This window comes from Mauremys mutica, chromosome 13 (genome assembly GCF_020497125.1).
Source record: "Mauremys mutica isolate MM-2020 ecotype Southern chromosome 13, ASM2049712v1, whole genome shotgun sequence".
Classification (NCBI taxonomy): Eukaryota; Metazoa; Chordata; order Testudines; family Geoemydidae; genus Mauremys; species Mauremys mutica.
The window spans coordinates 22,256,495-22,282,625 of record NC_059084.1 but is presented as its reverse complement, the minus strand read 5'-3'; the positions used below and the strand labels follow the sequence as shown (position 1 = coordinate 22,282,625).

At 45.2% G+C, this 26,131-nt stretch overlaps 1 protein-coding gene across 1 annotated transcript; it reads left to right on the top strand.

Annotated features, from left to right (window-relative positions):
- Nucleotides 1-6,041: 6,041 nt before the first annotated feature.
- LOC123347277 (protein FAM83D-like) lies at nt 6,042-21,554 on the top strand. The gene is made up of 4 exons (XM_044984676.1): nt 6,042-6,553; nt 17,459-17,626; nt 18,878-19,002; nt 20,087-21,554. Exons 1-4 carry the CDS (start codon nt 6,092-6,094, stop codon nt 21,045-21,047), a joined length of 1,716 nt encoding a protein of 571 aa, XP_044840611.1. The 5' UTR covers nt 6,042-6,091; the 3' UTR covers nt 21,048-21,554.
- The last annotated feature ends 4,577 nt before the right edge of the window (nt 21,555-26,131 follow it).

The following is a 26,131-nucleotide window of genomic DNA, read 5'->3' as shown; positions in this document are numbered from 1 at the left end:
TAGCTGCAAATGCAGGTTTTCATGGGTAGGATAGTTGCACAGGCACGTCTGTAGACATATTGCAAGTGCCCTCCTTTAAGAATATAATCCTTATTCATTTATAAAAAGCACTATAGCTATAGCAGTTATGCTAAAGCCTGTAATATCTTGCACTTGGGGGCCATTCTAGTAGGATGCTTTGATTATTTTGTGGCTTACAATAGCAGACACTCAACTACTTTGTTGGAAATTTTAGTGCCACTAAAAAGTTGCTGAGAATAGAAACCATCTTAGGATTTGCATGTCTAGCACTTAGATTAGCAGAAATTTTTCCTTCTCTTTTAGTGCTCTGTTCTTGGCCAAACCATTCAAGCTCTGTTTCCCCTAAAGTCTATACAGCTGTCTGGCCCTGCCTCTTTGGTACAATCCTCTCCTTCATGCATGTTCCCCTATAGGCAAGGGCAGCCTGGCTCTGTTAAAATCTGAGTAACAGTGGGGAAGCCAGTCAGACTCTAGCTTTCTTAGACATGAGCCCGGGGTGTAAATTTCAGATCCACCTTTCCCCAGGCTTTTGAGGAGGTTGAATCCAGTCACCATCCAGTTATTAGTCACCACAGCCGGAGTGCTGTGTATGGGCCCAACCTTACTGCATGCCAAGCTGTCATGATACACTGGAGCCCTAGTGCTGCTAGCAAACTAATGCAAAGTTGGAGGGAGCTCCATCTGCCATGCTGAAGGACCTTCTTCAGATGCATAATAGTGCCTGGGAGCAGTCTCTGCCAGCTCTTGATCCAGCCAAGCAATAGACTATTAATTGTTAGAGATGGGCTTGAACTATAAAGTTTGGTTTTCATTTCAGACCTAGATCCAGACTTTCCCCTTCAAGATGTTGAAATTTCTTGTCCCAGTTGAGCGCTTAGAGCAAGGCCTCAGTTTGGAATTCCTTCCAAAGTTTTGGACGGTTTGAGTCTAGTGTTCTAGCTTGGGCTCTGATGGGATGTTACACAGGGCAGAGAATCCCATGTGTTAGGGAAGGTCACAGGGAGAGTTCGGGTAAATAGCAATAATGAGACAGGGCAATACCTAATGGGTATGATGAATTCTGTTAACGCAAAGTGGCTTTTGACTGATAAATTTGTAGGTAGATGTAAGCATTTATAATCCCCTAAATTGCATTGAGCGTCATTCTTAGCGCACTTCAGCTTGATGCTGGGCATCTGTTCCCACAGCCTTCTGTGTTGAAACATTGTCAGTCATATACTGAAATAGGAATACTGCACCGCGGGAAGCACTAGAACTATTCTTTAGCAGATCTCAGTGGCTTAATTGGTGTCAGCCTGCCTCAAGGTGTTCTCCGTGTCTATGGGCATATCTATATATTACCATGCTGGCTACAAAATAGCTCTGTACAGCTGGCTTCAATTGTTTTGACAAAATGGCTTTTCTAAAGAAAATCTTTTTTTTTTTTTCAAAATTTCACTTCCTATACAATTTTTCAATTTGAACTGTAGATTTTTGTTTTGCTTCTTTTGTTCCCCCATCTCTCTTCTCTGCTTTTCCAGTGAGAGGAGAGGGAATCTTCCCTGCCACCCAGCCCAAAAATTGTATTTGAATTGAAATAAAACAGATTTTCTGCAGTCTTGTGATACCTGGAATAAAAACACAATGAGTTCTAGTTTTGTTAGTTTGGGGCTATGGTCTAATCTTACTTGTACAGCACCATGAGAGGTTGGTTTAGGGTAGCTGGGACGGGCCAGGAAGTATGGAAGGTTATACTCAGGCCTGGCATACACCTGAGTTTCAGCTCTGGCTCCTGTCCACTGGCCATGACTTGATTCTAACATCAAGTCTGGTGCCAGCATTAAAATCTTTATTCTTTCTCTAGCTTTGATGTCTTGGTGCAAGCATTATGAGCACTAAATGTTCTTCCTAAAGTATTATCTTACTAGTAACTGACTGATTTATAAATGAAAACTTGTGCAAGGTGAAAACTCCAGGTTAACTTTGGTTTTCTCGGGTCATATGAGTACACAACGAGATCCAAGTCCTTGTGTATTTTAACAGATGATGTTGGCACATCACGTTCTCTCCACAAAAGATATTATATTGTTGTACAGTAAGTGCCCAAACACAATGGTAGTATTACAAGCTGTAGTCCATTACTACTGGACACTGTAATTTTTCTGAGGCTGTAGAATGGGGTTTGGAGTTACTGAGCAGTTTCTAGGCCTGATCCTGCTGTCTCCATGCAGGTAAAGCTGCCAATGTACAGTTGCCTACACAGGAGGAGTATGATTGGATTCTTTACAGGTGCATCTGCTACAGCAAACTTACAACTTGTAATTCTCCTCTGTTGCAGTTCTATTGGTGGTAGCAATGGTGGAGGGTCTAGAAAGAAGAGTCAGGCATTTTAGTTATCTGGTGTTCAATCCTGTGCCTGAGCCCCGTCTATACTCCATCCTCCACCTGAGCCAGTGGAGAACAGGTTTTCAGATAGCCAATGTGGATGCACCCTTAGCTGAGCCTTATCTGACTTCTTAGCATCTAGACTGCAATTTTGTTGGTTTTTCCAGGAGAAGGAAGCAGTGAACTAACTTCAGTGGCATCTGTGGGCCTTGTACAGCTAGGTTCAGCTGCAGCATGTCCAGGACATGTCAAAAGGATGCCCAGCCCTCTGCAATAACTCATGACTCCATTGAGCTGTAGTAAATGATGTACAAATAAAACTTGACAAAATGTATTTTATGTGAAAAAATAATGTAAGAGAACTGTATATTGTATTAGCAGCTTTGTGTATAAAAATGGCATTTTGGCAATCAGAGTAATATATTTAAAACTTTTTAAAAAAGGATATTTGATATTGTATGGAATTAACTTCATATTGCTACTGTAAGTATGAAAAGATGGTTTTTTAACATGTTGAAGTAATGCATTAAATATCAAACTGTATGTAAATCTCATGCCAACAGGATATGTATGACAGTATTAGCATCTGACTTCTCAGTGTCTTTAATAGAATGATTGAATTTTTTAATTTAAAAAATATATTAAATTTCTTTTGATAATACGAGGAACTGCAGATAGGGTCTTTATTTACTGGTTTAATGAGTTTGAAATTTATGGCATCTGATTTTTAATATAACAATGTACCACCACTGTATGGACTGTACCTAAATGTGTTTTCCCCTCCGTTGCAGCCATGAGCTTTGCCAACATAATCTGTCTGGAAGAGCTAGGTGGGTGGATAAAATGCAGTGAGTTTAAATCAACCGATTATCAGTAGAAGTGAGCTTTTTAGGATGATGGGAATAGACTAGTATTCAAGCCCATGGTCTTGTGTCCTTAATTACCAGACTCAGCGTTGCATGGAGCTTTGAGCTCATGGTGGACTCCTAATTAATCCTGTACACGCACGGGTTGCCACAGTAGCGAGGACTTCTTTCATACATCCTCAAATACCCAGGAACCATCACCCTTTCTTCCACAATTGAGGACTCAGCAGTTATGTTTGACACTTTTGTCATCTCCAGGTTACATTGTAGCTCAATGCTTAATGCAGTGCCAGGGCTGAGCCCCAGTATCTCTGGGTTTGGCAGTTCAGAGCCCGGGCACCTCTGGGCTTGCCACATGAAAGTAAAAATATTGCTTAAGCCCTAGCACCTAATTGCTTGAGCAACTGTACCTCTTATTACAAATTAAGCACTGCTGCAGCTCTCTCTACTGGGGCCTGAGGTTAACCATCACCGGTATAACTGGAGCAGTGTAAATCTGACCCCCCATAATGAACAGGCCAATGTGCAACTGTCATGCTGGTCTTTCATCAATTCCACTGTCTGCTTCAGGAGAGGGGTGATTATCTCTCTTCAGGTTTGGGAATGGACCCTTGCAGAGAGAGGAAGAAGAAAAGGAATTAAGCCTCAAGTCTTGTCTTAATAGGAAAGTTTTACTAGTTATACCAGTATAATGTTCTGTATGCACATTTTTTTCAGCTTGACTTATATTGGAAGAAGAGCATGCACAGTTACACCAGTATAACTTTCCTGTATAGATAAGCCCTGGAGTGAGGGAAGATCTGTATGTCATCTCCTCTTGATCACAAATACCAGCAGCTCCAGCCACTGTAAGGACTACAGGAGTTTGCTGCTGCCACTAAGGCCTTGTCTTCACTAGGAAAGTTAACTTGACAGCAGATAAATGCACCCATGTTGACTGTAGTGAAGACAAGGAATTGTAGGTTGAACCAGTGGTAACCTACCTTGAGGGAGGAAGGATCACATGCCCCTCCCCAATCGCAGGGGGGGGGGACTGCTAAGGACTTCCACCCTTGGTGCAGGGAGTGTGTTTATAAACAGAGAAAGGGTGATTAAGATAACAAAAGGCTTGCCATTAAATTAAGGATCCTTTGGTGATCTTGAAAGCATTCCCAGGCACTCCAGTTAAAAGACAGGAAACAAAGGATAGGAATAAATTTTCAGAAGGAGAGAAGTAAATAGAGGTGCCCCCAGGGGTCTGTCCTAGTCTGGGATCAGTGCTGTTCATCATATTCATAAATGATCTGCAAAAAGGGGTAAATAGTGAGGTGGCAAAGTCTGCAGATGACAAAATTAGTCAAGACAGTTAAGTCAAAAACAGATTGAAAGAGTTACAAAGGGATCTCACAAAACTGGGTGATTTGGCAAGAAAATGGCAGATGAAATTCAGTGTTAAGTGCAAAGTAATGAACGTGGCAAAATATAATCCCAACTATACATACAAAATGATGGTGCCTAAATTAGCTGTTACTCATTAAGAAAGAGATCTTGGACTCATTTTCGGTACTCTGGAAGCACTGTTTCCAGAGTACTGCAAATGTAAGAATCCTCCTCACTGTGCCTGTACCACCCTGAACTCATTCTCCAGCTTCAGAAGACTTCAAAATTATCTCGTCATCAATGGGACAGACACAACTGAATAATTTAGCTGTCCTTAACATGCAGGTCATGGGGGGTGCCCCCACTTTAGCTGGTGCCCCCTTTGCATCCCTCCAATGTGTAGCTGTCAACTGCCTTGTCTTCACTATGGTTCTAACGCAGGTGAAAAATCCAGCTCTTTTCCTTGTGAAGGCACAGCTTCAGGGAAGAAGCAGCTGTCTGCAGAGAAAGCGTTAGCATTTCGCAGAGTTGCAGCGGGCAGTGAGACAGCAGAACCCCCTTAAATCTGTGCTACCTCTTCCCATCCAACAGTGTTCCCCCCCCCCGCAGAAAGATAATGCCCTTTTCTCCCTACCATTTGCTGTCACTGAACCCTTAATTTGCCTCAGTGTTTCATCAGACCTAAAGCTTCCAGCCCTTTCTTCTCTCAGGACCTTCCCACTTACCTCTGCTAAATGCAACAGGCTCAGATCATGGGATGGGCAGCGAGGATTTTGGATGCTTTCGCTTCTTTGCCCGTACACCCCTCTTTTCAAGGGGCACATGCATCTCCTGTTAAATGCAGCCCACTAAATAAGGAGCGTCATCATGAGTAGAACAGGTCTGACTCTGCAAAGAGTAATAACTCCACATTTCCAAATGCCAAGGGAATATGGGTGTGTGTGTGTGTGTGAACTTTTTACTTAGCCCTTTTCTAACAACTCTAGTAAAAAGCGCAGATGATCCGGTGAGGAGGGAGCTGCAGGGCAAAGCCTGCAGCCAGCCCGGGAGAGGGAAAACGTTTCAGGCTCCCCGCACAGCCCAGCTCCTGACGCTGCTCGCGTGGTCGGGGCCCGACACCCGGCGCTGCTGGCCAGACTCCGGGCAGTCCGCTCAGCGCGCGTCCCAGCAGGGGGAACCGGGGCCGGGGGAGCAGGGAGCGTGCGGAGGCAGGCGCAGCAGCCGGGCTCCCTCGCCCAGCCCGCGGGGCACTGAAGCCGGCCGGTAGCGGGAGGAGCTAGGGGCGGCCTCGGCCAAACACATTCAAAAGCGGCCAGCCAACCACAGCGGGGGGAGGAGCGGCAGCGGCCTCCCCAGGCCGTGGCGGCAGCTCGTTTGGGTTCAAACTCCCTATAAAAGGCCCCGGCTCAGCCTCGGCTCTGCCCCCTTTCGGTTCAGTTCCCTTCTCCCCGGGCCGGTGGTAGCGGCGGCCGCGGCTCCCCATGGCGAACCAGTCCCAGTGCCTGGAGGACGCGCCCGGCCGCTGGCCCCCCGGGGAGCCGAGCTCGCCCGAGCTCTACAGCGAGGCGCAGCGGCTGGCGCTGGAGGAGCTGGTGGCGGGCGGCCGGGCCGCGTTCCGCGCGTTCCTGCGCCGGGAGAAGGTGCCCGGCTTCCTCTCGGAGCCCGAGATCCAGGCCATCCTCCAGGCGGCCGCGCGGCCGGCCGGGGCCGAGGACGGGGCGGGCGAGCCCTCGCTCAGCGCCTCGCTGGACTGCTCCTCGCTCACCTACTTCCCCGAGCAGTCGGACGTGGAGCCGCCCGTGCTGGAGCTGGGCTGGCCGGGATTCTCCAGCGGCTCGTACCGCGGCCTCACCCGCGTGGAGGCGCTTTTCCAGCCCAGCTTCGGGGAGACCATCTACAGCTGCAAGGAGGCGGTGCGCAGGCAGATCCGCTCGGCCAGGGAGGTGAGTCCCCAGCCCGGCCTCGGCGCCCCCTTCCTGCCCGAGCCGCCGCCTCTTCCGGGCGCCCAGGCTTGTGCCTGGGGAACTGGGGGTGCTGCGAGTGTAGCAGCTGCATCAGCCCCTGGCTGGAAGTGTTTTCCATCACTACAGGGGTTTAGAGTTTGGTGAATGACTCTCGGTCAGTACCCGCACTATACAGACTGTTCCAGCGCCCCATGGAAGCTGGGCTGCAGGGGGGAGTTTAACCCACTCTGCTGCTGTGTCCTTTAGTGTGAGTAACCTCTAGCCCCTGGCTCAGGTCCCCGAGCGCTGCCTCTGGCTCTAGGGACTGGGCGAGTGCTTAATCTGCGCAGTTAATGAGGGTGAGCTGTTGGTGCGGAAAACCAGAGTCTGGCTGCGATTGAATAAATCCCTGTACTCCTACTGTGCACATTAGTGCAATAATCTTTGTACAAACCATGCCTAGGTGAGGTATCATTTGAAAACCCATAATTTGCTGGGGAGTCAGTGTTATCCCTGGTACAATGTGGCCGTACAGTCTATGTGACGTTATAACATTCCCCTCTAAGGGGTTAACAACACATGCATCCGACGAAGTGGGTATTCACCCACAAAAGCTCATGCTTCGTCTGTTAGTCTATAAGGTGCCACAGGACTCTTTGCTGCTTTAACACATGTTTGAAACTCCACTGCCTTGCACAGGCAGAAATCAGGTCTGCCCTAAACAAAAGAGGGAATGTGTACTTGCTCTAATTTGTATTTAAGCAATAAACAGAATCATCAAGCAGAGAGGAAAACTAAAGGACGCTTACATATGTGAAAAAAAACAAGCAGCGAATATCCGTTCATGTAGATTATCTCTTTGGGTCTCTGCTGGAAATGTTTTTCAAGAGTGGGACTGAAACTACAAAAAGGGGAGACACAGGCCCCGAGACGCTCCACCCCACACACAGACCATGCCCATCACATTCACTGCCCCTAAAGAGACAAAGGAAGCAGCTCTTAAACAGGGACGAGTCCTGACCTGTGGATTGATTCTTATGACTGTTGAAAGCAACTAGTGAGAACTTTGCTTTGAATCTAATGTAGTTTGTTAGGCAGTGTTTTATCTTGTAACCATTTCTGCCTCTTATGCCTTATTACTTGTACTTTGTAGTTGATAATAAACTTGTTTTTGTTTTATCTAATCCAGTATGGTCATGTTGAAGTGTCTGGGTAACTTCCTTTGGGGTAGTAAGTTGTGTGCCTGTTAAGGCTATGATTATGTCACGGAATCTGTGACTTCCAGAGACCTCTGTGACGTTTACTTCCCTGGAGCTGTCAGTTGGCAGGCCGTGCAGCTCTCTGCTGCTGCTGGTGACAGAGCCCCTGAGCAGCAGGGGGACCCTGCAGCTCCCAGCCTCTGCAGGGGTGTTTGTGGGCACGGGAGGACCCCCGCAGCTGCTATGGATGGTGGGGAAACCTCCCCCACAACTCCAGGTGGCAAGGGGACCTCCGAGCTCCCACCTGCTCAGTGCCTGTGGGTGCTGGACCTTCCTTTCTCCCCACTTTGTGAGGGATAGCTCAGTGGTTTGAGCATTGGCCTGCTAAATCCAGGATTGTGAGCCCCCTCCTTGAGGGGGCCATTTGGGGATTGGTCCTGCTTTGAGCAGGGGGTTGGACTAGATCTCTTGAGGTCCCTTCCAACCCTAATCTATGATTCTATGAATATTTTTAGTAAAAACCACAGGTCATAGGCAATATACAAAAATCCACAGAAGCCTGTGACCTGTCTCGTTTAAAAAACAAAAGAAACTTGACAAAATCTGAGCCTTACTTATTATTTTCTTAAAGGAATAATGGACTTAACCTATTTGTGCTGTCCAGGAGAGGGCTTGGCAGTACAGGACATATATTCCTGGGGAGAAATGTGGGAGTGTGTTGGGATCACCCTGTAGTAATCTTTAAAGCTGGCAAGAGTCAAGGTGTGGCTGGCTGGCTGTAGCATGTACACACATAGCTGGGAGTGATTTACGTTCTGGAGGCTGTTTGAGAGCAGTCCAGGTTGGAGACTACAGCAGCAAGGCATTGTAACCTGAGGTGCCCTTTACAGGGTGGGGATAACACTGCTACTCATTAGTCTGGACTGTACCCTTGTATGTTGCACCTGGGGCTAGTCAGACTCTTGATCTGCATCACCCTTGCCAGTTCTAACTAATGCTCTCCTAGATCATGGTTTGAAAAGCATCCCTTAGTTTATCTTGAGGTATGTATGTAAGAAGGGAGAGAGAGGCAGCACTGAAACAAACCATGGCTGTAGGAAGCTCTGATCTACAAGAAAGCAAAACAAACCCCCATAACCCTCAGAATGCAGGCAAGGGATTCCCTGCAACTTTTATACTATGCTTCCAGCTTCTTGTAAGGAGCAAGGTTGGATTGAGATCTCTGAGTCAGGGACTTGATCATCACCCAGATGTACTCTGAGCTGGTTATAACATGTAGTGTAGCTGGGACCAATACTATCTCAGTGACTGGGCTGAAACCTGGACTGTCTGCTAAGCTGCCTGAATACGGACCTGTTGATGCTGACTCCTCCAGCTGCTGCGGATTACAGCAGGAGAAGATCTTTAGTGCCGTAACTGCCTTCACTATGCAAAATGGAACACCTTTTCTGCTATGTATGCCCAGCTCTTGTCATCACTGCACTTACTCTTGCAATGCTGCACCAGCAATATGGTTAATTATACCTGTTTAAAATTGGCACTAATGTGATATAAAGGTTGAGGAAACAATGCACTCAGAAGTCAGAAATTGTAGCGTGAAGGCTGAATTGCCCCATATGCATATGCCTTACTTAGCATGTAGTGTCTGTCACTTCCACTTTGTAACTTGTCAGATACTTCCCTCCCACTCTTTAGGGGGGAGGGAAAACACAGTGGTTTGAGCATTGACATTGGTTGTGAGTTCAATCCTTGAGGGGGCCACTTAGGGATCTGGGGCAAAATCAGTACTTGGTCCTACTAATGAAGGCAGGGGGCTGGACTTGATGACCTTTCAGGGTCCCTTCCAGTTCCATGAGATAGGTATATCGCCATATATTTTATTATAAATATCACACTTTCTATAGTAAAAGCTTCCAGTTTCATAACCCTGCATACAAGCTGTACTACTGTGTAAGACTATGCATCTAACATGCTATCCTAGCCAGAATATTAGGACGTGTGTGTCATTTCTCTTCAAAACAAATGAGTCAAATTATAAAGTCACAAGATTAGGAGAAATAACATTTTAGTGTTAGGATCATAATGATTTAACCACTTCTTGCTTCGCAGTAGTCTCTGTATTGCAGAAAGGGTAAAGTAATTAATTTTTAAAGAACCCTAAACCTATTAAACAACATATTATGAATGTATTGCTCCGTGTCTGCCTTATCACCTATCAAAAACATCATGCAGAAACCTGTTCAGTTTTTAAACAGCTTAGAAATTTTTTTGAGGGATCTGGGCCACACCCATTAATTCTTTCCCTTCTAGCAATGTTACACAGTTACATAAACATTAAACTTCATCCTCCCTTTATGCTGCTTGCCAAGACATTCCAAATCTTTTCACCCAAATGTTCCACTGCTCATGAGCTGAAGTTTGTCTTGGCCAAGACAAATGGACCCTTAATTGCTCCCATATCAAGTTCCTAACCAATTTGTCTTGTGTAGCTGCAGTTCCTTAATAAATGTCGTGTTGCTTTTCAAAGTTCTTGCACGTGTAGTTTCCCTCTCTGATGCAACAGGATTTTATCTGCAAAGACAACCCTCTGGCCATAATGCTGTGATTTCTCCCTCCCTTCTCCTTCCCTCCCAGCTCCCTAGTCTGTAAACAGCTGTTGTTCATAGATTTGCTCAGCAGCAGTAGAGTTAAACTTCACCTGATGCTAGCCAGTTTCACTACTGCCAGTGGGAACCCGGAGGTAGCTGTTTGAGGGGCGCAAAAGAGGCAGGCATTTAGCTTCTTGGAAGGTGGGACTGAAGATGCCAAAACTGGGAAGCTGGCAAAAGGACGGCTTAGAAGTCCTTTTTGTTCTGTCTCCCACCTGCCACCCCTACCAGCCAGAAGACTGAGATGGGGAGAAGAAAGCAAGCAGTCTTTTTTTCAGTAGCTAATATCTGAGATAAGGGGGATGTCCTTCTTGTCATCTTTGTCTCGGATGCCTACTAGTGAGGCTGCTTAGCAAGATTGAGCCCCTGTGCAGAGTCTAGGGCTAGCAGCTGAAGATGGCACAGTAGCTGGGCTTTTCACTAGCGGCTGAGCCAGGGGGAAAGCATTGTTTTTGTTGGTTAAAGTTAGACATTTGAACCATGCCCAAGACCTAATCTAGTTGATAAACACCACACACAACATGCACTTCTAGCAAAAACGATTGCTAGAGGCAATGGGCCAGATCCTGTTTTGTCACAGTAACGTAACATCCCGAATAGCTGTCTATCTCCACTGATCTTTGGGCCCCATAGCTCCTATAACTTGTATCTTAGGCCTGCTCTACACTTAAAATTAGATCTAGCTATGTCACTCATCTGTAAAATTTTTCACACCTCATATGCTGTAGTTATATCAAATTAACTCCCGGTAAAGGTGCAGCTAGGTTGATAGAATTCTTCTATCAACCTAGTGACTTCTGCTTGGAGAGGTGGATTAAAACTTCAATGAGAAACACCCACCCATCCATCAACGTAGGAAGCATTTGCTCTGGCACTACAGCAGCACAGCTGCATCACCGTAGCTGTGTTACTGTTGTATAGACATCGCCTAAGATATCTTACAATGCTACTAAGAACCAAGCAGGCATCAAACAACCGAAGGAGTAGGTCTTGCTCATTTTCTCCCTTGCACTCCAAAGTTTGACTTGGCATAAGTTGCCATAATTGGTCAGATGTCTAGTATCCTGTCTCTGACAGTGGCCAGTACCAGAGGACACCAAGGCAATATCTCCTTCCCCCACCTAGTCCTTTCTATAATGGAACAGTATTTTACAGGCACCCAGAGGAGGATTTTTTTTCCTGCTTACCTGTAACTTACGCTCAAACTAACACCGCCCTCCACCCTGCCCTTTGCTAACTCAAATTGGTTTCTGGTTGCCATTTGAAGGTATGTGTATTATGGGAGGGAATCCGATGAGCATTTGGACAATCATTTCTGGAGTGAGCTAGGTCAGGCTTTTTAATCTGGTAGGATCACGTTCTGAGTACGCTTCTTTTGGTTGCTAACAAACAATAACTTTAAAAATACACCTAGGGAGTTTAAAAAAAGAAACTTGTCAGGTCCGCTGTTGATCTATATGTGCATGACAACCCACAACAATTCCACCCAAAACACAATAGAACAGGAAAGGCCAAGTGCTATGGGGCTGAATTTTTAAAGCTGTATAGTCTTGAGGTCCAGAATTCATGTCAATCAGTGTTAAGTTATGAAGAGGGAGTAACAGATAAGATTTTTTTTTTTTAATGCTGCCCTACAATATGAGGGGAAAGGGGTCACTTGAGAAAAAAGGACAAGTGAATTTAGAATGAATAAAAGAGAGCGACTTGAAATGGTGTGTAATCCACCTAAGGAATTCACAACCCCAAGAGGTCAGTCAATTACTATAGCTGAAGTTAATAAAAATAGCCGCGATAAAATTAGGACCAATAACGTGTAATTAGACCTAATAAAAACAGTCACTAAATCTCATACTTCAGGGCATAAACTGACTGAGAGTTAGGAAGAAAGTTATGTTCTTCCTTTCCCACCCCAGTGTACAACACGGTGTACCTGGCTTGGTACTATGTGCTCTGTATAGAGGTTGGGGTTGGTTTCCGCTGAAGCTATGGGTATTAACTACAGCCAAAGGCAGGATATTGGATTAGATGGCCCAATGGTCTGACACTTATTCAATAATAATAGCAGGCTGGAAGGAAGTGCCTTTCCTAGGGGTGGCTCTGAAAATCTAAAATACCTGAATAGAAACCTTGCTCTATTTGTGTTTGACTTGGAATGCTGGTCTGTCCAGTGCAGTAGGAAAATGGCACCTCTTTCCATATTCCTATACCTGACAGTAATGTGCAGTGGGAGGATTGGAGTTGTGTGGCTCAGAGGTAGATGTGGACCTACAACAAGAAACTTGGCCTTGTGACTTGTCCTGTTGAAGTGTACACATAGCTCACTGAGGAAGGTAAAGTCCAGAGGTAGTGGCTAGAAATACATCACAGTACTCAAGCAATGGGCTTAATTCTAACCTATTACTGTAGCACTGATACCTGAAAATTCTGGAAATCTCAGATTCAGTAGGGGAATGGTTACTGGATAATCCTATCTGCTAGAGATAAACCCACTTCTTCTACAGGTGCTAGAGCTACTTGAAACCAGAGCTGTCTGCTGTAACTTGCATACAACTCAAACTACTTCATGAGACTGGCCTCTTCTCCAGGGATTACCTCTGTCACATAATGCCTTGGGTCTGCATAGAAACCTCCAAATGTTGGGAGGTATTGAGCATTTCTTTATCTTGGGTTTTTATCAGATAGGAAAGTTGCTGATTCTGGCCAGGTCTCTCAGTGCCTTCAAAGGGCTAATCAGTTCCAGCTGGTGTGGTTCAGTAAAGGTTGCTGATGTAGCATTCTCTCTATTCTATACAAGAAGGGATTAAAACCTGAGTTTAGTGAAGTAAACAAGTGATTCAGGTACCGGAAATAGCAAGGGAGGTGTAGCTATTAATCTGTATTGTTATAATATGTTCATAGCTGGTGCAATGAAGGGAAACGACAAGAGAATGAATAACTTATACCCCCCCTATGGCTGTACATGCACCCTTCAGTGGCAGAAACTAGTCACACTACTCACTCGAGACTAAAACAACTCCTGTGGCCTAAAACACACACTAAAGCTGAGGCCTGGATCATCCTGCAGGGATCAAACTATGGAGAGGGTCTACTATACGCCCATCCTGCATGTATGCACGCATCCTTCCTGAAGCAGTGAAGAGTGAAATTTCATGAGTAAGAATAGGTGACAGACTGCAACTACACAAGTGGGTACTCTACCCTTATTTGTGTGAAAAGTCTCTTGGTCTCTGTATGCCATGAGCAGTTAGGATCCTCTGTTCCAAGCTGCTTCTTGAAGACCAAATGTTGTAAAAGGGAGAAATTGCTTTCACTGGGTTTCTCTCCCCTTGCAGAGCTTAGAGAAGTTCTCTGTTTAAAACAGCAGTTCAGAAATGTTTGAAGCTCTGAGGAATTGAGCACTTGGTTTAAAGATTTGGATGATACTGCCCTTTCCAGTCCATCCATAAATTTGGATGTAGTGTGCATATATTTTTAAAAAGAAAGACAAACTTCTCCTCCCCCCCTCCCCAATTTCCAAGCAACTTTTCTGATATAGTATGTACCTATATCTGCATGTTAATAGCTTGGTATGGTGTGCATCCGTAACATGCCATGATTCCATGTAAAACCCCAGGTTCAGAATGAACTTTGCTCAGACTGTAAATGTGGTCTGTCTCTTCAGACTTCACTTTTTCTTTCCCCTCCCTTCCATAGCCTTATAACAAGGTTTAAATATTTCTGGATGCACATGTTCCCCTCCAGGCTAAAAGGAAAGTTAAGCTGGTGGGGAAGTGGTTCTGTAACACTGGTAGATGAGATCGTGGTTCCAATGCCACTTCAGTTCCAGGTGAGCTCTACTGTTTGCTGAATTGGGGAGCTTATTTGCAGTAGAGGTGACCACCTGGAGGAAGAAACGCTGGCCAGAAACATCATAGCACTCTTCTCGTGGTCAGTCTAAGGAGTAGCACTGTCGTCTTCCTAGTTGTAAGGCTATGTAGCTAGGCAGCTTCAATGTTTGGCAAAAGGACTGGTGTATGAGGGGGAGAGTGGATGGATAAACTTTCAGCTTGAGGTCATGCACAATCCTAAACGAGGGAAGGGTGTAAATGTATTAAACAAAATGTAATTAAACAGTGAGAGAGATGACTATCAAACAGCAACAGCTTGTTATTGCCTAACGACTGGTGAGTCAATATTTGATTTTGATTGAACCTTGGGGCAGCTAGTGACTGATGGACTGGTAGAAACGCCCTGAAGCCAGAACTGTGTGATCATACTGCATTCACTAGCATCTAGCTTTCCAAAGTAAGTCACTTGGATCCTGTGAACCAGAACAGTAGTTTCAGTCCACTGGTATTTTAGTTTCTGCCACTGTAGTGCCAGGCATACAAAGCAAAAGGTGAGGACAGTGCATCAGGAGTCTTTGTCAGGGGTGGCCAACCTGTGGCTCTGGAGCCGCATGCGGCTCTTCAGAGGTTAATATGTGGCTCCTTGTATAGGCACCGACTCTGGGGCTGGAGCTACAGGCACCAACTTTCCAGTGTGCCGGGGGGTGATCACTGCTCAACCCCTGGCTCTGCCACAGGCCCTGCCCCCACTCCACCCCTTCCCAGCCCCACTCCTCAGCCTGCTGTGTCCTCGCTCCTTCCCCTTCACCCCAGAGCCTCCTGCATGCCACCAAACAGCTTATCGGGAGGTACAGAGAGGGGAGGAGGCACTGATTGGTGGGTGGGAGGCACTGGGAGAGGTGGCGCCCACTACTGACGTATCACAGTGGCTCTTCGGCAATGTACATTGGTAAATTCTGGCTCCTTCTCAGGCTCAGGTTGGCCACTCCTGCTTTATGTCTACACCAGGGGTGGGCAAACTACAGCCCACGGGCCGGATCCGGCCTCTCAGGGCTTTAGATCTGGCCCATGGGATTGCCAGCCCCATGGCACAGCCCAAGCCCTAATGTCTATACCACGCCTTAGTCTGAGCCCCGCAAGCCTGAGCCAGCTGGCATGGGTCAGACATGGGGTTTTTAATTGCAGTGTAGACATACCCTTAGAAGCACATTCACTAATGATGCCTTTCAGATTGCAAGTATTGGTGAGATTACAGCTGGGTGGATAAAGTGCAGCCAATAACTCGTTTGACCGATTTAGTATGAGCTTTTCAATAGCGGCCATTGTTCGTCTAACTGCTCCACTTGAATTAAACAGGAGTTTTTTCTAGCATTGACTTAATGGGAGTAGAAGTGGACCAAAACTGAATGCTTTTGCTAAATACCTTTAGCCTCCTTCTTCTGGCTGTGCATTGTCACAACAGCTTATTGTTTCCTCAAATTATTTGCCAAACTTCTGTGAATAATTCTTGGAGGGTAGCTTGTTGCAAGTGCTCAAGAGCTAAAATTCAAGCTGTTTAACTTTCACTGGACACCTAAATCATAGGTACTGCTTATCTTCCTTGATTTGATATGCATGACTTTTAGAATTGGGATTCTTGTGAAAATGTGGAGTTTTTCAACTCCAAATCTACTTTCAGTGGATATTTTCTAATGTCCACTTAAGTTGTGGTTTCTGCGAATGTGTTCTATAGTAAACTCTTGTTAAGACACATGCCATAAGCAAATCTGTTTAAAAACATCTGAGTATTTCTGCAGACTCTAATTACCAGTGCTTTGGAACAGGGTACAATGGTGAACAAAAAAGTAAATCTCTGTACTTGTGGGAAGTAACTTTGTGTGAGCAATACCACACAAGTAGTGGTTATGCAATGTACCTATACACACGTTGGGGCTGGGTCACACCTGATAAGTGCAGGTCCCATATACCTGCATTACTTGTATAGCCACTCTCCTTTAATGTGCCAATACTTTGGAATATGGCGAAACAAGCCATCAAATCGATTTTTTTTTTTTTTTTTACCCATCTCCATCATCCCCAAGCCAGATGCACTTCTTCTGAATGATGAAGGGCTAGATCTCTAGCTCTGTGATGACATTTGGAGTCAGCTAGGTGGGTTGCTAGAACACACATGGCTGTGGTCCTAGTTCTTAGTGGCTTGGAAGAGAGGGATCCTCCTGTCTTGGGCCCTGTCTACACTAGAGGAATTATTAGCAGAAAGCATGCAATGATGCTAATGCTGGTGGAAAGATGATCTTTTGGTGAAGGCACTGGACTGGGACTCAGACTATTAATACCTGGCTCTATCAGGGTTCAGTTCCCAGCTCTGCCCAAGACTCCCTTTGTGATCGTGGATAAGCAGCTCAATCTCTGTATGCATGAGGGTGATGATGGTGCATCCCTACCACACGGGTGTTGTGAGGATAAATTCATTAAAGCTTGTGAGATGCTCAGATACTACAGGGATGGAAGACATGTTAGATACAGGTCTGTCTCATCTTACGCTGGGGTTATGTTCCGCAGTCAGCACGTAAAGCGAAAATCGTGTATAGTCAAAATTACATTGAGTGTAATGGCGGGCGGAATCGCCCGCACTACAGAAACAGTATTTAAATTGTTTTTCTTGTTTTTGCCGACCGCGTAAAGCTGAAATCGCACATGTTAAATGCACCTAAGATGCGACAGACCTGTAGTCCAGTATAGATAGGAGCTTTTATATCTAAAACTCTCTCGAGCCACAGTGAACTGATCAGCAACTGTAGGGCTAAGACAAACCCTTGCAGCAGGAGGTATTCAGCCCAGAGTATCTGGGAGCAAGGGAGTGGAGCCAACTCTGCAAGACTGCTGACTGTGCCACACCAGCTCCTCGGGTGCTGAAATAAGGTGTCATTATGCAAGGTTGTGCAGAAAAGCAAACCACAACATGTGAGAGCATTAACGGGTGTGGGAAATGTCCATCTGGGATCATCCTGTATACTCCAGGGCATAATGAGTTTGACTAAATTGTGGGAACAGAAGACGAACATTTTGCCAAACAATAACAAAAAGCAGCATGAAAGTGGTATTGTATAGCCAGACATGTTTGTGAATGAGAACTGACTGAGGGAGCTACTGATCTAGACAGGCAAAGTCATGCTTGCTTGTGTAATGAGAGTCAGGCTGTGGGCCTCATGGCGTCTTCTGTTTCTGCAGGTGATTGCTCTGGTTATGGATTCCTTCACAGACATTGATATCTTCAGTGATCTTCAGGAAGCCTGTAGAAAGCGGAAGATTCCGGTCTACATCCTTCTGGACCAAGATTTTCTACCCCACTTCATGGAAATGTGCAGGAGTCTGGGAGTCTGCCCTGAGCAGGAAGGTGTAAGTATTAGAGGAGTTTTCTATGGTAAATTATAGCATTGCCTTTGAAAGGCACACCAGTATTCCACATGCTGCCTATAGTTGAACATTTTAGATACTCTTTTATGTTTGCTTGGAAGCCTCTGTGTATCCCAAAGGTTGGGGATTTATGCTGCAGGATTTGAATGTGGGCTCTGCATTAACCCAACATGATAGGTTCCCAAAACCAGCAAGAGCCATGTAGAAGCAGCATATTGGCCCGTATTCCAACTTGTATGCATTGTACTGCAATACTGTTCAGAGGCCACAGTCATAGTGAGCAGCCCTATTGTTCCGAATGCCATACATACGTATAGGAAGAGACTGTCCTTGTCCGGAGGAGCATGCGTTCTAAAGCACGTGGCTTTTATAGTCTGTTCTCTCCTCCCCCCCATAATACACATTTCTTTTTAAATGAAGTGTCAAATGTCAGACCCACCTGATGTAGTCACATAAGTCATGTGACGTATTCCAGTTCTTCAGAATCAACGTTTTAATTATGAATAATAAAAAAAAATTCTAGCTGTCATGGTTGAGGAATCTTCCAAGTGTAAAGCTATGCAGTGTTGCCTTAAGTTTTCAGATATCTTGAAGTGTGAACTCCCGTGTCCCTGATTTACTCTCACTGAGAGGTTGGTGCTAAAGCCCAATGATGACATTCAGGGGACAGAATAAGGGAGGGGGTAGGATTTGGAAGTTCTTGCAGGGCAGGAAATGCAGAGGGACAAAAAGGATGGTGGGGACAAAGGTAGGGAAGACATAATGGTATCCCCAAAGATGAGGCTATTTTCCCAATGAGTGTTGCTGAATGTGAAAATCTGGTACTAAATCACTAATGATTAAAAATTAAGTTATTACAGACAAGGGTTTTGTGCAAACCTCCAATTCACAATAGTGGGAGTTTCTTTGTAGTCCTAACCTATGCCCTGACTAATGACCCATAATTAAAATGGAATTGGGCCATCTCTGCAGATTGAGTCTGACATCTCTGATCTGGAATGTAAGCTGTGTAGATACAAGGACTTCAGCCACATTTATCTCTCTAGTGATTAGCACAAATTTGCTGTTATAACCGATTAATAATAGTGTCACTTAGTATTAACACTTGCTGGACAGTAAGTGGTATTAAGCAAGTCAGTTTCATTCCTCTTTCCTACACTGCATGGTTTATATGTTGAAGACAATTGTTGACTCTTACAAAAATCAGTTTAATTTTCTTTTTCTTTTAAACAGCTGATGAGAGTTCGAACTATAACGGGGAACACTTACTACACAAGGTCAGGAGCTAAAATTGTTGGGAAAGTCCATGAGAAGTTCATGTTAATTGATGGCATTAGAGTGACGACAGGCTCCTACAGGCAAGTTCTGGGGTCCTTTGCATTTCTTTAGGCCTTTGTGGGGAGGAGATTTCTGCAAGAAGTGAAAACTAACTTGAAAGATATAGGATTGGCTCAAAAGCAATATTGGTGGTTCATCTTTCTAATGCTACGTGAACTCTTTTTAATCTGAATCAGCCTTGAATAACGTTGGGAAATTGAGTGGTTGCATTTCAATTGAGCACTCGGATCCATAGAGGAGGGTCATGGGGAGAAAAACATTTGTCTCCGTGCTTCTGTTTCTGGCAGGCTATGGTCCCTAGTATGCTATTTCCTGTAACTGCCATCATTTGTATTATTCAAACACCTACAGCCAATTGTGCAAGGGCAAACATATTTCTCCCTTAGTTTTTGTTGCTGCATCAGAGATGAAACCTAGTTGCATGGTGGGTTCCTGAAAACCAGTGCACAACCACATGACCATACATTAGCTCAATGGTTCTCAACCAGGGGTACGCATACCCCTAGAAGTACACAGAGGTCTTCCGGGGGTACATCAACTCATCTAGATGTTTGCTTGGTTTTATAATAGCTTACATAAAAAGCACTAGCAAAGTCAGTACAAACTAAAATTTCATACAGACAATGACTTGTTTATACTGCTCTATATACTACACACTGAAATGTAAGTACAATATTTATATTCCAGTTGATTTATTTTATAAAATGGTATAAATGAGAAAGTGAGCAATTTTTCAGTGATAGTGTGCAGTGATACTTTGTCTGATTTTTGTAAGCAAGTAGTTTTTGAAGTGAGGTATAACTTGGGGATACAAAAGACAAATCAGACTCCTGAAAGGGGTACAGTAGTCTGGAAAGGTTGAGAGCCACTGCATTAGCTCACCAGGTTTCTGTATATTTAATTGCAAGATTAGATGCCTATGGCATAAAGTGTCATCGATTGCATAAGGACTGGATATGGATAGCCCTAATGGAAAGTTATACCTCACCTAAACACATAACCCTCCTAATGTGTACTTGTCACTCGGTGTGTATAGCTGTACTATTCATTCCAATGTACCAATGAAAGTGAGATTAACTGTGAATCTCGGTTTGTTTTCAATAGCTTCACATGGACTGATGGGAAATTGAATAGCAGTAACTTGTTGCTGCTGTCAGGCCAAGTGGCTGAACACTTTGACCTGGAGTTCAGGATCCTTTATGCACAGTCAAAACCGATCAGCCCTAAGCTGCCATCCAGCTGCCGGAGCAGTGGAATATTTGATCACCTGGTCAATGTAACAAAATCACCTAAAGACTACACTGTGGGAAACCTCTTGAGAGCAGAGTTGGCCAGACTGTCAAGCACCCCCAAGAAACCACTGAAAAAAACAGATTTGGCTAACAACACTGAAGGAAGCAAATCCTATAACCTGGGTCCTTCTTACATTGGCGCAGAGGAGTGGTTTGGAAGTCAGGAGGCCATAGTGGAACCAAAGGAGGTGAACAGCATGTCTACTCAAACTGAACCATGGGAAGAGAAGCCCACGGTGACTCTCTCTAATGCTGTCACGCAAACCAGTGTTGTAATGGTAGCATCTGGAACCCAAACCTCTGTTGCTGCTAGAATGGCTGGCACTCAAACAGTAGTGCCACGGAAGACAGCTATGACCCAGACAGACAAGAAGGAGAGTGTGGATGAGCATCTACTGCTGAGACAACAATCGAAAGAAGGATCTCCTTCATCTGAAAAGTCCACATCAACTTCTTCTAGTCTACGGTCACTTTCTTCATCATCATCTTCCCAGTGCTCTCTGGCAAGCTCTACCAGCTCGCTGTCCTCTCTGAGGTCCACTGAGTACTCTGGCAACCACAGGGCAGAGTACTTCCAAAAACTGCATAAAGAGAGGCAGTTCCACTACTCTGTTATCAGATCCAAACTTAACCATATGGTTGCTATCCTCTCCCGAAGGGGACGCGTGCCTGAAAACTATACAAGCTGCCACGTTGTAAATTGCAATGTAAAACTGAGGCGTGAGATCAGCACCAGCCTACTCAGCCTCGGAGACATTTCAGTGTTCAAATAAGTGACTAAGTTGGCTATAAGCACAAGAGCACCAGGCTCACTGCACAGTCCTTTTAATAGCTGCTGATTCTTATAGTACATCATGGTACCGTGTGTGTAGGGGCTGGTAACTTGCCAGCACTGTAGTCTCATTCTATATAACTTGCTAAACAATGCACTGAACTATTTTTAGATATTTTTAATGCCATAATTGCCTCCACTTGCTTTTTTTTAAAATATGTAATAACAGTACAATTCATTCTATCTATGGATGTTTACCCTCTCAATTCCTTGTTAGACCGTCACCGGCAAAATATACTAGCTAGTGCTTTGTAGTGCTGTCAACATTATGGTTTTAACTTATTTATATTTAGAATGATTCTGTTCCAAATGGGTTCTGAGATATTATTCTGACTTCCACTCACTAACATGAACTATTTTAATATTGGGTTTTATTATAACTTTGGTTTTTTAAAGTTGTTTTATTTTGAAAATAATGTGGGGAAATAGCTTCACATATCTGCAATAAACAAGGCTAACTTTGTTCCTAATCTGACTTCAGTGATCAATTTAGAGATATTATGGGTTTATCACTCTTGCATGATAGTCCTAAAGACTCTAGATAAGAGCTTATGGGTGTTCTTGTGTTTGATTATATCCCCTCTGTTTAACTCCAAGCTAATGAAACTGGCTAGTTAGGTACCACTCAGTGAATCTTCCAGCCTCATCTTTCTTTTGCACATTTTGTTTTCTATAAAACCAAGCTTCTTTAATAACTTAGTAAACAACCCTGATGAACACCCACTCTACACTACAGAGTATAACCCCCGTCTTTTGGGAGAACTCTCAGAAGTCTGCCCAAGCTTTAAGGCCTTTTCAGGGTCTATGCTACAAAAAGTGATCATGTGGGGCAGAAAAACCAATAGGTATGTATTACCTTACATTTTTTCTTTGTGGGATTGTAGTGGGGCAGACTGCCCCATTCCCTGAGAGTGTGGGCTGCGGCAGGCCAGGGTGCCTGCACAGACAGGGAGCCAGTTAGAGAAGGGCTTATTGTGAGCCAATCAGGACCAGGCTCAGCCACATATAAAGGCTGCCCAGAGCAGGAGCAGGTCTGTCCCAGGCCTTTGAGAGGGGAAGGTCAGTCTCCAAGGGTGGAGACTAGCACTGTGGACAGCGCAGTGCTGGCCAGGGCTCGGGGAGGCTAGAGAGCTTGAGCCCATAGCCGCCAGGCTGCAGGCCCTGAAGGGAAGGGCCTAGCGGGTGCAAGGGGCCATAGGGGAAGCGGCCCAGGCAAACAGATAGAGGAGGGGAGAGAAGGACAGCGAGGCTGCTGCCAGAGGGTCCCTGGGCCAGGACCCAGAGTAGTGGGCGGGCCTGGGTCCCCCCCCCTTGCAGTACACCCAGCCATTGGCCATAGGGAGCGGCCATTGTACTACGCCAGATCCCTGACAAGAGGGATTGGACTCAGAGGGCAGTTGGACATGGTGGCTGGGGGGTAGGACTGCTGATCGCTGACCCCGGGAAGGGGGCACAGATGGACTAAGGGGCACTGCCAGAGGGCAGTGGCCTCGAAGAGGACACCGTCAAGCAGGGAGCAATGCGGGTCCAGAGATGCCAACGGAGGGCGGAAAGACGGACGGGACACCACCAGGACGGACGGGACACCGCCAGACAGAGCTAATTCCCAGACTTACCAGCGGGAGGCGCTAGGTGGTGAGCCCCAACCTGTTACAGGGATATTTTGCTGAAAAACAGTTACTGCTGTTAGGAAGAAGAATATGTCCTTATTGCCACACACTCTCTGTAGTTGCCCCCCGTAAGGAAATTATTCCTGATAAGTAGGCATCTGATTATATTAAATCAAGAGACTCTCCTAGCAACGGCAGCCCTGGCCTGTACTGGCAAAAGCTTCTAGTGCAATAATACAGGTATGATTATTTACAATGTTTTTATACCAGCAAAAAGCCTTACTGTAGATGCAGTTGTACCAGCAAAACAGTCCTCTTGGCAGTCTAGTTCATTTTGTTCAGGTAACTGGTGTAAGTTATAAGGGCAAAAGAACTGGTCGGTATAAGCTACTTCCGCACTAGGGAAGCGTTGCTGGTGTAGGCCATATTTCAATGTCCCTGTAAACAGTCTAGTAACTTTCTTCTCTATAAGGTATCATATAGGACATGGGGCTGTGTGAGGGCCAGGGGTAGCTCAGGGAGAGGGGGACTAGGAGCTATGTGCTCAGAGGGTTCCCCTGCAGTCCCTGTTCGCAGAGGGGGTTGCCAGCCACAGACCCAGGTATCCCCACCTGAGCGGTTCTTACAAACTGCCTCTGCAGGAGCAAAGGGGGCTGGGAGCTGAGGAGCACCTTCAACCCGGGGCACCAGCCAGAGTAGCTGCTGCTCCCGCACTGCCTGGCTCCGGCTTCCCACCTCCAACCTGAGCAGGGAGAGGTGTGGAGCTGCCCCTGGGACTGCCATGCTGTTGGCTTCTGCCACACAGGGAGTCTTGGGGCGCTGGGATTCAGGACCTGCTGTGACAGGTTCAGTCACAGACCCCCTTGGGACTGTCACCTGATGTGCTGAAACTACCTCTGAGCCCATTTTCCCTGCCAGCTTGGGACTTCAGAACCCTGTCTTATTGAGCCAGACACACAAGCCTGCTGCAACAGGGTCTGAACCACGCCCTCAAAGGTCCAGACTTAACTGAAAACAGCTCAGCGAGTACTCCTGTTTCCAGCACCCAGACACCCAGCTCCCACTGGGATCCAAACCCCAAATAAATCCATTTTACTCTGTATAAAGCTTATACAGGGTAAACTCATAAATTGTCCACACCCTATAACACTAATAGAGAGAGATGCATAGCTGTTTGCTCCCCCGGGTATTAATCACTTACTCCAGGTTAATTAATAAAAGTGACTTAAGTATAAAAAGTAGGATTTAAGTGGTTTCAAGTAATAACAGACAGAACAAAGTAAGTTACAAGTCTAAGCTTAATACATTAAGAAACTGAATACAGATAAATCTCACCCTCAGAGGTGTTCCAATAAGCTTCTTTCACAGACTAGACTCCTTCCTAGTCTTGGCCCAATCCTTTCCCTTGGTACAGTCCTTGTTAATTCCAGCTCAGGTGGTAACTCAGGGATTTCTCATGACTGGCAGCCCCCTTTGTTTTGTTCCACCCCTTTTATAGCTTTGGCACAAGTGGGGAATCTTTTGTCTCTCTGGGTCTGCACCCCTCTTTCTAAATGGAAAAGCACCAGGTTTAAGATGGAGTCTAATACCAGGTGACATGATCACATGTCCTGTGAGACCCCCAAGCCTTCATTCTTCTTGGCCTGATACACAGGAAGACTTGCAAGTAAACAGAGCCATTTACAACCAATTGCCCTAGTCAATGGGAGCCATCAAGATTCCAAGACACTGTTAATGGACCACACTTTGCATAATTACAATAGGACTTCAGAGTAATACTTCATATTTCTAACTTCAGATACAAGAATGATACATTCATCCAAATAGGTTGAACACACTCAGTATGTTATAAGCTTTGTAATGATACCTTACCTTGCATAAAGCATATTCTAGTTATATTATATTCACACTCATAAGCATATTTCCATAAATGTAGGGAGTGCAATGTCACACCCGTCTCCTGGCTTCAGCCCCCTGGAGGTGTCGGGGATTGAGGCTTCAGCCCTGTACCTCCTGGCTTCAGCCTCGTGGAGGGCACCAGGGATCAGGGGTTCAGCCGTGGGGCCGCGTGCATCTCCAGGGGGCCACAGATCCCTGGTTGAGAAGCACTGATATCGGAGGTGGCAGTGGGGCAATATAAATGATTGCAGCAGGTGCTCTGTCATCCTAATATCTAGCTGACAACCTTGCACAGCAGTGACTTCTTCACACAATGACATTGCATAACCTTTACATTCATGTAATCTAAATGTGTAGGTTGCAACAAGTGGATGCCATCATCTTAATTAAATTTGTGTGAAGATGTGCTACCTACTGTTACAAATAATTAAGTAGGAAAAATACAAGGAAAACAATTTCTTTTAAGTGAAGTAGCTGATAGCACTTTGTCTGTTGCCAGTTCCATTGTTCTCTCCAGTATAGGTTGTTTCCTGTTTGTGTGTCTTTCTCTTACCAAGAAGCAGAGAGAAACATTTTTTTAAAAAAATCTAGAAACCTACAACAATTGGCAGAGGGTTGTGGGGGAAGTATAATCCTTGCAAGTATCATACCTCTAACACTGCTGTCCCTATTTCAGAGATTACCTGTATTCCATAAATCTTTCAGAAGTGAGGCATGGTTACTAATTCTGATCTATCTTGATCATCTAGAGAGATGCTGAGATGGAGGAAGCTAAATCCTTCTAACCTACCGTGGGATGTTAGGATATAGATATTCAGGCCTGTCCGCAAAGGCCTATACTTTAAGAGTTTAGGTGTATTCTTATCACTTAGCTAGTTATAGAGGTATAAAAGAAAGAATCCAAAATCACTGTCTGCTGGTGTAAGGGCCTTCTCTTACTGTGACAGTCTGAGGCGCTGTTCTTAAGCTAAGGCCTTCGGCCAACAAGCAGAGGCAGCCATAAACTGGGAAGTGTATGGCCACATCCTTACATTCCAAACTAGTCACATTGAAATAAGGTGCTATTGGGCTGTTATTCCTGTCACCTCCAGAGAAAGGGACGAGCCTAGAAGATGTAAAAGGAAACTTAGCATCCTGTCTGGCAAGAACTCACTTAACAATAGCTGGGATGTGAAGTCCTCATTTCTGTATTGTTCTATCACTGTAGTCTCCACTTCCCTATTGTTTGCCTGTATAACGTCTGTCTGGTTCTGTGATTTTCTGTCTGCTGTAGAATTAATTTTTTGGGGTGTAAACCAATTAAGGTGATGGGATATAATTGGTTAAATAACGATGTTACAATGTGTTAGGATTGGTTAGTCAAATTTCAATAAAATGATTGGTTAAGGTATAGCTAAGCGGAACTCAAGTTTTATTATATAGTCTGCAGTCAATCAGGAAGTAAGGAGGAAATGGGGATGGGGGAACTGGAATCATGTTTTGCTAAGGGTGGGGGAATGGGAATAGGGACACAGGC

Excerpts from the sequence above, each read along its gene's own strand:
- LOC123347277 (XM_044984676.1), top strand. The coding sequence starts at position 6,092 with ATGGCGAACCAGTCCCAGTGCCTGGAGGACGCGCCCGGCCGCTGGCCC. Across the intron at positions 17,627-18,877 it reads TCTGCCCTGAGCAGGAAGGT|CTGATGAGAGTTCGAACTAT; the intron begins GTAAGTATTAGA and ends TCTTTTAAACAG. Across the intron at positions 19,003-20,086 it reads GTGACGACAGGCTCCTACAG|CTTCACATGGACTGATGGGA; the intron begins GCAAGTTCTGGG and ends TGTTTTCAATAG.